The sequence below is a fragment of the Callospermophilus lateralis genome, chromosome 13, assembly GCF_048772815.1.
Source record: "Callospermophilus lateralis isolate mCalLat2 chromosome 13, mCalLat2.hap1, whole genome shotgun sequence".
Taxonomy (NCBI): Eukaryota; Metazoa; Chordata; class Mammalia; order Rodentia; family Sciuridae; genus Callospermophilus; species Callospermophilus lateralis.
In genome coordinates, this window is record NC_135317.1 from 44,230,334 (window position 1) to 44,246,551 (window position 16,218).

The following is a 16,218-nucleotide window of genomic DNA, read 5'->3' on the forward strand; positions in this document are numbered from 1 at the left end:
TTGAGAAAATCATTGCCTATGTCTATATGTTGGAATATAGATCCTACATTTTCCTCTAAAGTTGCATCTAATTCCCAGATCTTTGATCCATTTTGAGTTCATTTTTGTGGAGGGTGAGAGATAAGGGTCTAGTTTCATTATTCTACATATGAATAATCAGTTGTCATAGTACCATTTATTAAATGGTACCTTTGTCAAGGATCAGGTGACTGTAGATGTGTGGGTTTGTCTCTGTGTCTTCCATTCCTTACCACTAGTCTATGTGCCTGTTTTTATGCCAGTACCATTCTCACTATATTCTGTAGCTCTGCAGTATAATTTGAAGTCAGGTATTGTCTCCAGCATTTTTGGCTTTTGTGTTTTTTTTTTGTTTAGAATTGCATTCACTATTCTGAGTCTTTTATTTTTCGAAATGAGTTTTTGAACTGTTTTCCCTAGTTCTGTGAAGAATGTTATTGGTATTTTTATGGGCATTGCATTGAATCTGTATATTGATCATTTTAACTATTAATTCTGCCTGTGAACATGGGAGATCTTTTCATCTTCTGAGGCCTTCCTCAATTTCTTCTTAAATGTCTTCTAGTTTTCATTGTAGAGGTCTTTCACATCCTTGTTTAGATTCATTTCTAGATATTTCTCTTTTTTGAGGCTATTGTGAATGGGATTGTTTTCCTGATTTTTTTCTCATCAGATTAATTGTTGTTATACAGAAAGCTATTGATTTTTGCATACTGATTTTGTAACCTGATACTTTGCCAAATTTGTTTATAGCTCTTGTCTTTTGATGGAATTATTTGGGTCTCCTAGGTGTAGGATCATGTCATCTGCAAACAGTAATAACTTGATGTCATCTTTTTCTATTTTTATCCCCTTTATTTCTTTCTATTACCTAATTGCTTTGACAACAATTTCTAGTACTATATTACATAGGAGTAGTGAGAGTGGCATCCTTGTTTTGTTCCATATTATAAAGAAAATGCTTTCATTTTTTTGCCATTTATTTGAGTTGGCTTTGAGTTTTTCACATAGCTTTTATGTTGTTGAGGTAGGTTCCTTCTACCCCTAGTTTCTTCAGTGATTTTATCATAAATGGATGCTGAATTTTGTCAAAGACCTTCTATGAATCTATGTATTGAAATTACTAAGTATCCTTAATTCTATTTATGTGATGAATTACATTTACTAATTTGTGTGTATTAAACCATCCTTGCATCTCTGAAATAAAACCAACTTGGTTGTGGTGTATGGTCTACATAATATGTTGTTGAACATGATTATATAATATTTTATTAAATATTTTTTGCATTGAAGTTCATTAGGGATATTTGTAGTTTTCTGTCTTTCACGTGTCCTTATCTGGTTGTAGCATGAGTGTGATATTGGCTTCATAGAGTAAATTTGGAAGTGTAATTCCATCCTTGTCTATTTATGAAATAATTTAAGGAGTATTGACAGTAGTTCTTCTTTAAGAATTTGGTAGAATTCAGCAGAGAATCCATCTGGTCCTTGGCTTTGCTTTGTTGGAAGGCCTTTTATTACTGCTTCTATCTGCTAGTTTTTGGTCTGTTTAGGTTTTCTGTGTCCTCTTGATTCAGTTTTTCCAGAGCTTATTTGTCTGGAAATGTATCCATTTCTTCTAGGATTTCCAGTTCATTTGAGTGTACACTTTCAAAATAGTCCCTAATGATTTGTTGAATTTCTGTGATATTGGTGGTAATTTCTCCTTTTCATCTCGAATTTTATCCATTTGGTTTTTCTCCCTTTTTCTCTTGATTAGTTGGCTAAGGGCCTATAAATATTTTTTATCTTTTCAAAGAACTACCTCTTTATTTCATCAGTTCTTTGTATTGCTTTTTATTCTTAATTTCATTGATTTTGGCTCTGATTTTAATTATTTCTTCCTTCTATTGGTTTTGGAATTGATTTGCTCTTATTTTTCAAGGGCCTTGAGATGCATCATTGGGTTGTTTATTTGAGATCATTGTAATTTTCTTAAGTAAGTGCTCATAACTGTAAACTTTCTTCTTAGAACTGCCTTTATAAGTATTCCAGAGGTTATGATATATTGTATCACTATTCTCATTTGAGCCTAAGGATTTTAAAATTTCTCCTTTAACTTCTTCAATCACCCATCCATCATTCCAAAGTGTACTATTCAGTTCCTTAGCCCATTTACTGATTGGATTATTTGTTTTGTTTTGTTTTTTGTGTTAATTTTTTTGATTCTTTATATACTAGAGATTAGTGCTCTATATAATGTGCATGTGGTAAAAATTGTCTCCCATTCTGTAGGCTCTCTCTTTACCTCACTGTTTCTTTTGCTGAGAAGAAGCTTTTCAATTTGAATCCATCCAATTTATTGATTCTTCATTTTACTTCTTGTGCTTTAGAAGTCTTGTTAAGGAAGTCAGATCCTAAGCTGACATGGTAAAAATTTGGACCTACTTTTTCTTCTGTTAGGCTCAGGATCTCTGATCTAATTCCTAGGTCCTTGATCTGCTTTGAGTTGAGTTTTGTGCATGGTAAGAGATAGTGGTTGGATTTCAGTTTGTAACATACGAATTTCCAGTTTTCCTGGCACCATTTGTTAAGAGGCTATCTTTTCTCCAATGTATGTTTTTGTTTTGTTTGTTTTTTCCAGTGGCCCTGAGTTCTTTTTTTTTTAATCATTTTTATTATTGGTTGTTCAAAACATTACATAGTTGTTGATATATCATATTTCACATTTTGATTCAAGTGGGTTATGAACTCCCATTTTTACCCCGTATACAGATTGCAGAATCACATCGGTTACACATCCACTGATTTACATATTGCCATACTAGTGTCTGTTGTATTCTGCTGCCTTTCCTATCCTCTACTATCCCCCCTCCCCTCCCCTCCCCTCTTCTCTCTCTACCCCATCTACTGTAGTTCATTTCTCCCCCTTGTTTTTTTCCCCTTTCCCCTCACTTCCTCTTGTATGTAATTTTGTATAACCCTGAGGGTCTCCTTCCATTTCCATGCAATTTCCCTTCTCTCTCCCTTTCCCTCCCACCTCTCATCCCTGTTTAATGTTAATCTTTTTCTCATGCTCTTCCTCCCTACTCTGTTCTTAGTTACTCTCCTTATATCAAAGAAGACATTTGGCATTTGTTTTTTAGGGATTGGCCAGCTTCACTTAGCATAATCTGCTCTAATGCCATCCATTTCCCTGCAAATTCTATGATTTTGTCATTTTTTAATGCAGAGTAATACTCCACTGTGTATAAATGCCACATTTTTTTATCCATTCATCTATTGAAGGGCATCTAGGTTGGTTCTTGCTATTGTGAATTGTGCTGCTATGAACATCAATGTAGCAGTGTACCTGTAGTATGCTCTTTTTAGGTCTTTAGGGAATAGACCGAGTAGGGGAATAGCTGGGTCAAAGGGTGGTTCCATTCCCAGATTTCCAAGAAATCTCCATACTGCTTTCCAAATTGGCCGCACCAATTTGCAGTCCCACCAGCAATGTACAAGTGTACTCTTTTCCCCACATCCTCGCCAGCACTTGTTGTTGTTTGACTTCCTAATGGCTGCCAATCTTACTGGAGTGAGATGGTATCTTAGGGTGGTTTTGATTTGCATTTCTCTGACTGCGAGAGATGGTGAGCATTTTTTCATGTACTTGTTGATTGATTGTATGTCCTTCTCTGAGAAGTGTCTGTTCAGGTCCTTGGCCCATTTGTTGATTGGGTTATTTGTTTTCTTATTGTTTAATTTTTTGAGTTCTTTGTATACTCTGGATATTAGGGCTCTATCTGAAGTGTGAGGAGTAAAGATTGTTCCCAGGATGTAGGCTCCCTATTTACCTCTCTTATTGTTTCTTTTGCTGAGAAAAAAAAATTTTAGTTTGAGTAAGTCCCATTTGTTGATTCTAGTTATTAACTCTTGTGCTATGGGTGTCCTATTGAGGAATTTGGAGCCCGACCCCACAGTATGTAGATCATAGCCAACTTTTTCTTCTATCAGACACTGTGTCTCTGATTTGATATCAAGCTCCTTGATCCATTTTGAGTTAACTTTTGTGCATGGCGAGAGAAAGGGATTCAGTTTCATTTTGTTGCATATGGATTTCCAGTTTTCCCAACACCATTTGTTGAAGATGCTATCCTTCCTCCATTGCATGCTTTTAGCCCCTTTATCAAATATAAGATAGTAGTAATTTTGTGGATTGGTCTCTGTTTCCTCTATTCTGTACCATTGGTCCACCAGCCTGTTTTGGTACCAGTACCATGCTGTTTTTGTTACTATTGCTCTGTAGAATAGTTTGAGGTCTGGTATCCCTATACCACCTGATTCACACTTCCTGATTAGAGTTGTTTTTGCTATTCTGGGTCTTTTATTTTTCCATATGAATTTCATGATTGCTTTCTCTATTTCTACAAGAAATGCCGTTGGGATTTTGATTGGCATTGCATTAAACCTATAGAGAACTTTTGGTAATATCGCCATTTTGATGATGTTAGTTCTGCCTATCCATGAACAGGGTATATTTTTCCATCTTCTAAGATCTTGTTCTATTTCTCTCTTTAGGGTTCTGTAGTTTTCATTGTATAAGTCTTTCACCCCTTTTATTGGGTTGATTCCCAAGTATTTTATTTAATTTTTTTTTGAGGATATTGTGAATGGAGTGGTTGTCCTCATTTCCATTTCAGAGGATTTGTCGCTGATATACAGAAATGCCTTTGATTTATGCATGTTGATTTTATATCCTGCCACTTTGCTGAATTCATTTATTAGCTCTAATAGTTTCTTTGTAGACCCTTTTGGGTCTGCTAGGTATAGAATCATGTCAATTGCAAATAGTGATAATTTAAGTTCTTCTTTTCCTATTTTTATGCCTTTAATTTCTTTCATCTAATTGCTGTGGCCAGTGTTTCAAAAACTATGTTGAACAGAAGTGGTGAGAGAGGGCATCCCTGTCTTGTTCCAGATTTTAGAGGGAATGCCTTCAATTTTTCTCCATTCAGAATGATGCTAGCCTGAGGCTTACCATAGATAGCTTTTACAATATTGAGGTATGTTCCTGTTATCCCTAGTTTTTCTAGAGTTTTGAACATAAAGGGATGCTGTACTTTGTCGAATGCTTTTTCTGCATCTATCGAGATGATCATTTGGTTCTTATCTTTAAGTCTATTGATGTGATGAATAACATTTATTGATTTCCATATATTGAACCAGCCTTGCATCCCAGGGATGAATCCTACTTGATCATGGTGCACAATTTTTTTGATATGTTTTTGTATTCGATTTGCCAGAATTTTATTGAGGATTTTTGCATCTAGATTCATTAGAGATATTGGTCTGTAGTTTTCTTTCTTTGAGGTGTCTTTGTCTGGTTTAGGAATCAGGGTGATGTTGGCCTCGTAGAATGAATTTGGAAGTTCTCCCTCTTTTTCTATTTCCTGAAATAGTTTGAAAAGTATTGGTATTAGTTCTTCTTTAAAGGTTTTGTAAAACTCTGCTGTATACCCATCCGGTCCCGGGCTTTTCTTAGTTGGTAGTCTTTTGATGGCTTCTTCTATTTCCTCAACTGATATTGGTCTGTTTAGGTTGTCTATATCCTCCTGACTCAATCTGGGCAGATCATATGACTAAAGAAATTTATCAATGCCTTCATTATCTTCTATTTTATTGGAGTATAAGGATTCAAAATAATTTCTAATTATCTTCTGTATTTCTGAAGTGTCTGTTGTGATATTGCCTTTTTCATCCCTTATGCTAGTAATTTGAGTTCTCTCTCTTCTTCTCTTCATTAGCATGGCTAAGGATCTGTCGATCTTACTTATTTTTTCAAAGAACCAACTTTAAGTTTTGTCAATTTTTTCAATTGTTTCTTTTGTTTCTATTTCATTGATTTCAGCTCTGATTTTAATTATTTCTTGCCTTCTACTTCTTTTGTTGTTGTTTTGCTCTCTTTTTCTAGGATTTTGAGATGAAGTGTGAGATCATTTATTTGTTGATTTTTCCTTTCTTTAAGGAATGAACTCCAGGCAATGAATTTTCCTCTTAGAACTCCTTTCATTGTGTCCCATAGATTCCGATAAATTGTGTCTGTGTTTTCATTTATCTCTAAGAATTTTTTAATTTCCTCCTTGATATCTTCTATAACCCTTTGATCATTCAGTAACCTATTGTTCATTCTCCAAGTGATGCATGATTTTTCCTTCCTTCTTTTATTGTTGATTTCCAGTTTCATTCCATTATGATCAGATAAGATGTGTGGTATTATCTCTACTCCTTTATAATGTCTAAGAGTTGCCCTGTGACATAATATATGATCTATTTTTGAGAAGGATCCATGTGCTGCTGAGAAAAAAGTGTAACTGCTTGATATTGGGTGGTATATTCTATATATGTCAATTAAGTCTAGGTTATTAATTGCAGTATTGAGTTCTATGGATTCTTTATTCAACTTTTGTTTGGAAGATCTGTCCAGTGGTGAGAGAAGTGTGTTGAAGTCTCCCATAATTATTGTATGGTGGTCTATTAGACTCTTGAACTTGAGAAGAGTTTGATGAACATGCTGCACCATTGTTTGGGGCATATATATTTATGATTGTTATGTCTTGTTGGTGTATGGTTCCCTTGAGCAGCATGTAGTGTCCCTCTTTATCCCCTTTGATTAACTTTGGCTTGAAATCTATTTTATTTGATATGAGTTTGGACACTCCTGCTTGCTTCCAAATTCCATATAAGTGATATGATTTTTCCCAACCTTTCACCTTCAGTCTATGTATGTCTTTTCCTATCAAATGCATCTCTTGTAGGCAGCATATTGTTGGATCTTTTTTTTTTTTTTTTGATCCACTCTACTAGACTGTGTCTCTTAATTGGTGAGTTTAAGTCATTAACATTTAGGGTTATTATTGAGATATGGATTGTTCTTCTAGCCATATTTGTTTATTTATGTTACTTCACATGGTTTGTTTTTCCTCTTTGATTTTTTTTCCCTTTACTGTACTACCTCCCACTGTTGGTTTTCATTGTTATTTTCCATTTCCTCTTCCTATAATGTTTTGCCGAGGATGTTTTGAAGAGATGGTTTTCTAGCAGCAAATTCTTTTAGCTTTTGTTTATCATGGAAGGTTTTAATTTCATCTTCCATCCTGAAGCTTAATTTCGCTGGATACACAATTCTTTGTTGGAACCCATTTTCTTTCAGCGTTTGAAATATATTGTTCCAGGATCTTCTAGCTTTCAGAGTCTGTGTTGAAAGATCAGCTGTTATGCTGATTGGTTTACCCCTATATGTAATCTGCTTCCTTTCTCTTGAAGCTTTTAAAATTCTCTCCTTATTCTTTATGTTGGGCATCTTCATTATAATGTGTCTAGGTGTGGATCTCTTATGATTTTGCACATTCGGCGTTCTGTAGGCTTCTAGGATTTGGGATTCTGTCTCATTCTTCAAGTCTGGGAAGTTTTCTCATATTATTTCATTGAACAGATTGCTCATTCCTTTGGTTTGGACCTCTATACCTTCCTGTATCTCAATGACTCTTACGTTTGGTCTCTTTATGTTATCCCATATTTCTTGGATGTTCTGCTCATGGTTTCTTAACAGTCTCGCTGAGCTGTTTATGTTCTTTTCAAGTTGAAATACTTTGTCTTCATTGTCTGATGTTCTATCTTCTAAGTGTTCTACTCTGCTGGTAGTATTTTCATTTGAGTTTTTAAGTTGGTTTATTGCTTCCTGCATTTCTAGGATTTCTGTTTGTTTGTTTTTTATAACCTCTATCTCCCTGTATAGTTGATCTTTTGCTTCTTGGATTTGTTTATGTAATTCATTGTTGAAGTGATCTTTCATTGTCTAATTTTGCTGTCTAATGTCTTCCTTGAGACACCAGATCATCTGAAGCATGTAAATCCTGAATTCTTTATCTGACATTCCATCTGCTGCAGCTATTACCTCTTCTAAAGTTGAGTTAACCTGCATTGCTTGTGGTCCTTTCTTTCCTTGTCTTTTCATACTGCTCACGTTTCTTTCTGCTTGGTGAAACTGTTGTGTTATTGAATATTCCCCCTATATATTTATATTGCTCTTGTATAGTTGCAAAATCTCCCTTGCAGGGGCGGGCAGCGGCTGTGCTCCTCCTCTAATTGGGGTGATCTGTCTGTCTTGCCGGCGGGCCGCTGGGCCCCTTCTCCAGGTCGCGTGGTCTGCCTACCTTGCGGGCGTCAGCTAGGCCCTTCCTCCAATTGGGGTGATGTGTCTACCATGCCGGTGGGCCGCTGGGCCTGTTCTGCCGGTCAGTCGCAGGTCTGCCTACCTTGCAGGAGCGGGCGGCGGGCGGCGGTTCTGCTCTGGTCCTCCTCCAATTGGGGTGGCGTGTCTTCCATGCCAGTGGGCCGCTGGGCCTGTTCTGCCGGTCAGTTGCAGGTCTGCCTATCTTGCAGGCATGGGCAGCAGGCGGCGGCTCTGCTCTCTATATGTTTTTGGATTCTTGGTCTAATATAAGCTAACAGTAATTATATGGGTTTGTCTCTGTGTCTTCTATTCTGTACCATTGGTCTACAAGTCTACTTTGGTGCCAATACCATCCTGTTTTTGTTACTATTGCTCTGTAGTATAGTTTAAGGCTTGGTAGAGTGATGCCACTTACTAAGGATCTCTTCTTATAAGGATCACTTTGGCTATTCTGGGTCTCTTATTTTTCCAGATGAATTTCATGATTGCTTTTTCTATTTCTATGAGAAATGTCATTGAGATTTTGATTTGAATTGCATTAAATCTGTATAGTGCTTTGGAAGTTCAGTCACTTCTCAGAATAAGATATGCAATCGATCAACAAATATATAAAAAAATGTTCAACATCTCTAGCAATTAGAGAAATGCCAAATCAAAACTACTCTTAAGACTCTTTTCAATCCAGTCAGAATGGCAGTTATTAAGAATACAAACAACAATAACTATTGGTGATGAAGTGGGGGGGAAAGGAACATTCTCACATTGCTGGTGGGACTGAAAATTGGTGCAACCAATCTGGAAAGCAATATTAAGTTTCATTAGAAAACTTGGAATGGAGCCATCATTTGATCCACCTATCCCTCTCCTCAGCGAGCTTATACCCACAGGACTTAAAAACAGCTTACTGCAAATGATATATCAAGAATTATGTAATGTTTTGAACAAACAACAATAAAAATTAATAAAAAAAAACAGCTTACTACAGTGACACAGCCACATCAATGTTTATAGCAACACAATTCACAATAGCTAAATTCTGGAACCAAACTAAATGCCCTTCAATAGATGAATGGATCTTATCTTGATCTGTGATATATACACACAATGGACTATTACTCAGCATTAAAACAGAATAAAATCATGGCATCTGCAGGTAAATGGATGAAGTTGGGGAATAAGTGAAGCAAGCCAATCCTAAAAAAAAAGGTTGAATGTTTTCTCTGATAAATGGATACTGATCCATAATGGGGATGAGGGGGAGCATGGGAGGAATAGTGGACCTTTGATAGGGCCAGGGGGAGGAAGAAAAAGGAGGGACATAGGGGTAGAAAAGATGGTGGAATGAGATAGATATCATTATCCTAGGTACATGTATGAAGACAAATGGTGTGACTCTATTTTGTGTACAACCAGAGTAAAAAAAAAAATTGTGTTCCATATGTGTACTATAAATTGAAATGTATTCTGCTGTCATGTATAACAAATATATGAATAAATAATTTTTTTTAAAAGTGTATTATTCAATTTCCCAGTGTTTATATAGTTTCTGTAGGGTGTTGTTCTGTTGATTTCTGATTTCATTCCATTATGATCTGATAAGATTCAAGAAATTTTATCAATTGTTTTGGACTTGCTATGAGTTGATTTGTAGTTTAAAATATGGTCTTTTTTGAAGAAGATTATGAGCCATTGTGAGAAAAAGAGTATTCAGATGTTGTTTAATAAAATATTCTGTTAGGTCCTTTTTATTCATCATATTTTTCAGGTCCAAAGAGCCTTTACTTAGTTTATGTCTGGATGCCTAGTTCATGGTTAGACAGGTGTACTGAAATCACCCAGTATTATTGTACTAGGTGTACCTGACACTTCAATTTGAGTAGTGTCTCTTTTACATAAGTAGTTGCACCCATGTTTGGAGCATAAATTTTTATTATTATTATTATTATTATTATTATTATATTATTATTTATTCTTGTTAGATTGTTCCTTTTGCCAGTATCAAGTGACCTTCCTTGTCTCTTCTTATTAATTTTGGTTTGAAGTCTTCTTTTGTCAGATGTGAGAGCAGTTACTCTTGCTTTTTGGGGGGTTCCATTTAGATTGTATATTAATTTCCAGTCTTTTACTTACACCCGTGGCTACCTTGCCTGTAAGGTGTATTTCTTGCAAAAAAACATAAGTTGAATCTTTTTAATTTATTCTGCCAATCTATGTCTTTTCATTTGAGAGCTGTGACCATTTACATTCAATGTTATTATAGAGGTGCATATTAATTCTTGCCATTTTATTTATAATGTTTAATTTGGTTTTGTTTCTCATTTGCTTAGCTACTCTTCAAATGAGGTTTGTTTACTTATGAGCTCTTCTGTTTTCTTCTATGTGGAGTATTTCATTAATTAAGCTCTGTAGCGCCAGTTTAGTTGTCACGAATTCTTTTAATTTCTGCTTATCTTGGAATGTTTTTATTTCCTCTTTGATTTTGAAGAATAGCATTGCTGGATATAGTAGTCTTGGTTGACAGTTATTTTTTTTCATCACATCACTCCAAGTCCTTCTGGCTTTTAGAGTTTGTGCTGAGAAATCAGAAGTAATCTTGATTAGCTTCACTATAAATGTGACATGATATTATCCCTGGAGGTTTTAAAAATTCTATTCTAGTTCTAGTTCTGTATATTAGTCATTTTAATTATAATGTGTCATGGAGAGTTTTTTTGTTGATCTTGGCTGTTGTGAATGTCTCCTGTATCTGGATGTCCATCACATTCTGAAAGTTGGAAAGATTTTTTATTTTTATTTCCATGAAGAGTTTATCAATTCCCTTAGCCTGCATCTTACAACTATCTTCAACTCCTCTGATTCTTAAATTTGTTTCTTAATGTTGTCCCAGAGGTCTTGTATAGCTTAATCATGTTTGCTTATTTTCTTTTCCTTAATTCATCTGAATGTTCAAGGCCAGACACTTTGTCTTCCAGTTCTGAGATTTCTGCCTTTAGTCTAGTCAACTCTATTAGAAAGACTTTCAACTGAACATTTTGTTTGATTTATTTTGTCTTTAATTTACAATGGTTCTTTTTCAATATTTCTATCTGCTTATTGAACTTCTCATTCATATGATATACTGACTTCTTAATTCATTTGGTAGTTTTTCTGTGGTCCCTTGAAATTCACTGACCATTTTAATGTTTCTTTTGAATTCTTTATCTGATATTTCATCCACTTAATCAGTTGTTGATAAGTAACTTTAGGAGGTGTCATTTTACCTTGTTTTTCATATTTCTTGTACTCCTGTGTTGTGTTTTATGAATCTTTGGAAGATATTTCTCTTCTACTCTTATGTGTGGGCCATTTTAGGACACATTACCAAAGTGAAGTTCTGGGAAACTACAGCAATATTATTGTGTTCACTTACCAAAGTGTCCTAGAGTAATTTACATTGAAAACTCCTCATAAGTGTGGTATCCACAGTCTTTGTGCTAATTCACTGCTTTTGCTATAGCAGTGGATATTTGAAGATGGGACCTGAGGGTCCACACTTATCCATTTCTACTTGGGACCTGGTTGTAAGTTTGTGTTTCTGTCTCTTCTGGTCATTAAAGTACAGCTGAATTTGAGTGTCATTTATTTGTGTGTGGAGCAAGGTGTGCTGTTTAGGTTGAGTTTAGTTCAACAGCAGAGTCTCTATCATGTTAACTTCACAGAATAGGGCAAAACAAAAAAATAGCTACAATCAATGCAAACAATATATAGAATTAAAATAAATACCAAGGACCTTATATGATATATATAATATTAATTACTACCCAAACCAAAAAATGGTGAGATTAGCAACTTTCAACAGTAAAAACAATTACCATAAACTATATATGGTTTTAAAGCAAACAGCTTGTGTTGACTATGTTATCCACAGCAGTAATAATTGCATCAGATTTAATGGTGGGGGAAGGAATTATATAAACCAATTAGTTCTAAAAGATGGTAAAAATACAGTTAATTAAGAGAAAAGAAAATGTGCTAGGAAGGTAGAAAAGAGTTTACAATTTCAAAAAGTAAACAGAATGCAGAAGAGATGTAGCAGTTGATAGTTATAAGGATGGAGGAGAAAATGGAAGAAACAAAGTAAATAGGGGAGAGAGAGAGAGAGAGAGAGAGAGAGAGAGAGAGAGAGAGAGGGATAACAATAGAATTTTTCTGTTAGAAGAAACAAATGACAACCATACAAAAAATATATAAACAAATAAAAAACTTTAACCCTCAAAAGACAAGGCAGGGAAAAACAATGTATTTAAAAATGCTAAAAATGAGGGGGATAAAACCAAATATGTACATTAAAAATGGACTTAAACAAATCACAGACATCTCTCCCTCTGTCTCTTACTCTCTCTCTCTCTTTCCCACCCACACACACACAAAGAGAGCGAGAGAGCTGCCAGTTGGAGTGGTTTAAGACTCAAGCTGATTGAAATAAGTCTCACCTTCCCTTCTCACCAACATGAGGTAGGATGAAGTGGAAAGCACTGTCAATTGGAGTTCTGTCCACACATATTATTGCATTCCCAAGGTGGAGTTGCTGCAAAGTTCTTCAAATGGAGTTCTGAAATTTGGGGATTAGGTCTTCAGGCCACAGGGGCTTTGTTGGTGACATCTGCTCTGGAGACATTAGATCAACATACTCCTTCGGCCTTGTAGTTGCTAATCTCTATTGGGAGTCTGGATCTCAAGAGCCTCCCAAGAATTCTAGTTCTGGGGCAGGTGACCTAATCTTCCCCACACTCTGATGCCCAGAAACATATTTGCTAGGCTTGATCCCTGAGTGTATTCACATCTAGCAGTTCAGATTTCCAATTAGCTTCAGCTGGTCATGTGAGCTGCCAGACTAAAAAGGAAAAGCAAGTTGGTGCCCCTTTCACTTTTCCAACTTGAATCCCACTGGGTACAATCTTTTCTGTGCCTGTTTTAATCATGTTCTCCTAGATCATACAGTAGGCACCTAATGGAACAGTGTGACACTGTTTGCTAGGATGACCTCTTGGCTCCTGAAGTAGCAGCTGCAGCATATTTACTTCAAAATGGCTCCCACCTCAGCTCTCTGGTCAGTTGGAAAACAGAACTTTTCAAACACCAATGCACAGAGCTTCCTCTGGATCAGCTAAGATCAAGCTACTTTTCTGATCTCAGGTTGTTCCATACCAAATCTGTATTTCTCTCTGTATTATTCCTCCCTCTATGGTGAACCAGCACCACTACCACTACTGCTGCCCCAAGCAGCTCTGCTCTATTGTACTCTTTCTTCTTCATTTAATGAACCCAAGTTACTCTGGCTGTCCAATGTTAAATTTTAGTGAAATCCCTCTTTCACCCACCTCACTAAGGAACAGTACTCCCATTGCTTGAATCCCAAGCCATGGAGCAACTAAGAATGAAGTCTTTCTCTATTCCATCATCTTGAATTTCCCAAGCATGAAGATTTAAAACACCAAATTAAGGTGTTTCCATGGCTACACTCCTTCTGAAACATCTAAGGAAGAAACTTTTCTGCCTCTTCTATCTTCTGTCATTCCTTGAATTGTAACAGCATAACTCCAACCTCTGCCTGAACCCTCACCTGAAAGTCTCCCTTCTGTGTGTATCTATACTCTCCGATTTTTATAAGGATATCAATTATATTAGATTAATGGTTCATCCTATTTCATTATGACTTCATAATAACTAATTATATCTGCAACAGTCTTACTTTCAAATAAGGCCACTCTGTAGTAGCAAGGATAAAGAATTTCAACTTCTTGGGAGACACATTCAATTTTTAACAACTAGTATATACAAATGCAACTGACTTTTTGCTTATTGATCTTGTATTTATTCAGCTTGATAAATTCATTTCCTACAGGTTCGGCTTCCTTTTTCCAAAATGCTTGAGGCCAGAAGTATTTCATATTTCAGGCTATTTCAGATTTGGGAACATTAGCATAGATTTTACAAATTGAGCATCACTAATTAGAAAATCTGAAGTCCAAAATGTTCCAAATCCAAAACATTTTTAGCATAATGTTGGCACTCAAAAAGGTATGGCAGTGCATGCCTGTAATCCCACTGGCTCATGAGGCTGAAGTGGGAAGATCACAAGTTCAATACTAACTTCAGCAACTTAGCAAGATCTTCAGCAACTTATTAAGACCCTGTCTCAAATTAAAAAATAAAAAGGACTGGGGATGTAGCTCAGTGGCAAAGTGCCCCTGGGTTCATTCCCTAGTACACCCCCCCCCCCAAAAAAAATGTTTCAAAGTAGGGCAGGAGGTGAAGGAAAATGGGAACGTGTTTGTGAAAAGAAAAGAGTTACATAGCAGTATTAAGTTCTAGAGTTCTACAACATGTTGATTATAGTCAATAATGATATATTGCAGAATTCAACATCTCTAAGACAGTAGATTTTTAAAGTTCTCACCACAAAAATCAATAATAAGAATGTGAGAAGAAGATTACCTCTAGATAGGGAAGAGAGGTGGGAGGGAAAAGGAGGGAGATACGGAATTGCATGGAAGATGGAAGGAGACCCTCATCCTTATACAAAATACATTTATGAAAATGTGAGGGGAAAAAAAGTGTGTCACATTAGATTGGATAGAGAGAAGTGATGGGAGGGGAAGGGAGGGGTAGGGGGAAAAGGAAGGACATCAGAATAAAATAGACATTATTATTGCTGTGTTTATATATGTGACTGCATGATCAATGGGATTCTGCAACCTGTACACTCAGAAAAATGAGAAATTATATCCCATCTGATTCAAATGTATGATATGTCAAGATCATTGTACTGTCATGTTAACTAATTAAAACAAAAAAATTTTAAAAAAGAATGTGAGGATGGTGAATATGCTATATTGCTTAATTTGGATATTCTACAATGTATGCACATATCAAAACACCATGTAGTACACCATCAATAAACATGATTTTATTTGTCAATTAAAAGAAAAAGTACATTTACTTACAGAGGAATTATATGAATTTACCAGTGAAAAGACTATACATAAACTACATTTTGTATCATTTGATTTTTCTTGTTTTTTTCAAACTATGGTAAAACACATATAACATAAAATTAACAATCTTAACCATTTTAAGTACTGTTCTGTTCTGTTAAGTGCATTAACATTATTTTTTAACCAATATCCAAAGGTATGTTCATTACATAAAACTAAAGTTATATTATATGCATTAAAAAATAATTCCCCATCTTCCTCTCTCCTTGTCACTTTACAATCATCATTCTACCTTCTGTCTCTAAAACTGACTACCCTAGATAACTTATGTAAGGGGACTCATAAGACAGTATTTGTCTTTTTACAATTGGCTTATTTTACATAGTACAATGTCCTGTTATTCATGTCATAGCACAGATAAAGCATTTTGTTTAAGGCTAAATAATAATCCATTATATGCATATACCACATCTTGTTTATTCATTTATACATGCTATAATTACGGGAAAAAAGAGTTGTTTTAAAAGTTTACCTTTTCAACATATCTGACTGTTTTTCAAATACTTTCAACATCATATTGAATTGGTTAGTCACTGAAGCAGTATCTATTATAATAAAAGTAAAGGCATTAAAATGACTGAAGTTATAGTTCTATGCTAATATAACTCATGCATTAGATGTTAAAACTAAATAAGCATAATTAGGAGATAGGAGGGTGACATGAATACTAAGTAGCAAAATGCTTATGATGAATGAAAATATAATTTTATTAAATACCTATTATGTGCAAATCTCCATGTTATTTTGCATTTTCGTAATCCTTAAAATAACTCAAAAAAAAAGTACCATCACTATTTTTAAATTAATAAATTCAGGCTCAGAGAGATTATATAATTTAATCAAAACTTGGCCTCTGATAAATTAAAAACTTTACTGAGGTCCAGCAAATGTAAACTATATGTGATAGAGCACATCAGATGATTTTAGTCTATTAATAAAGATTTATTTTGGTTGCTGCTGCTAAAGACA

General features: G+C 35.2%; 1 protein-coding gene across 1 annotated transcript in view; it reads right to left on the bottom strand.

The window, feature by feature from the left end:
* The window catches only part of Ccdc7 (coiled-coil domain containing 7), a 109,858-nt gene that overhangs the window by 39,104 nt on the left and 54,536 nt on the right, over nucleotides 1-16,218 (bottom strand). Inside the window, exon 10 of the mRNA XM_076872895.1 lies at nucleotides 15,722-15,794. Coding sequence (XP_076729010.1) covers nucleotides 15,722-15,794 — 73 coding nt within the window. The remainder of the gene's footprint in view (nucleotides 1-15,721; nucleotides 15,795-16,218) is intronic.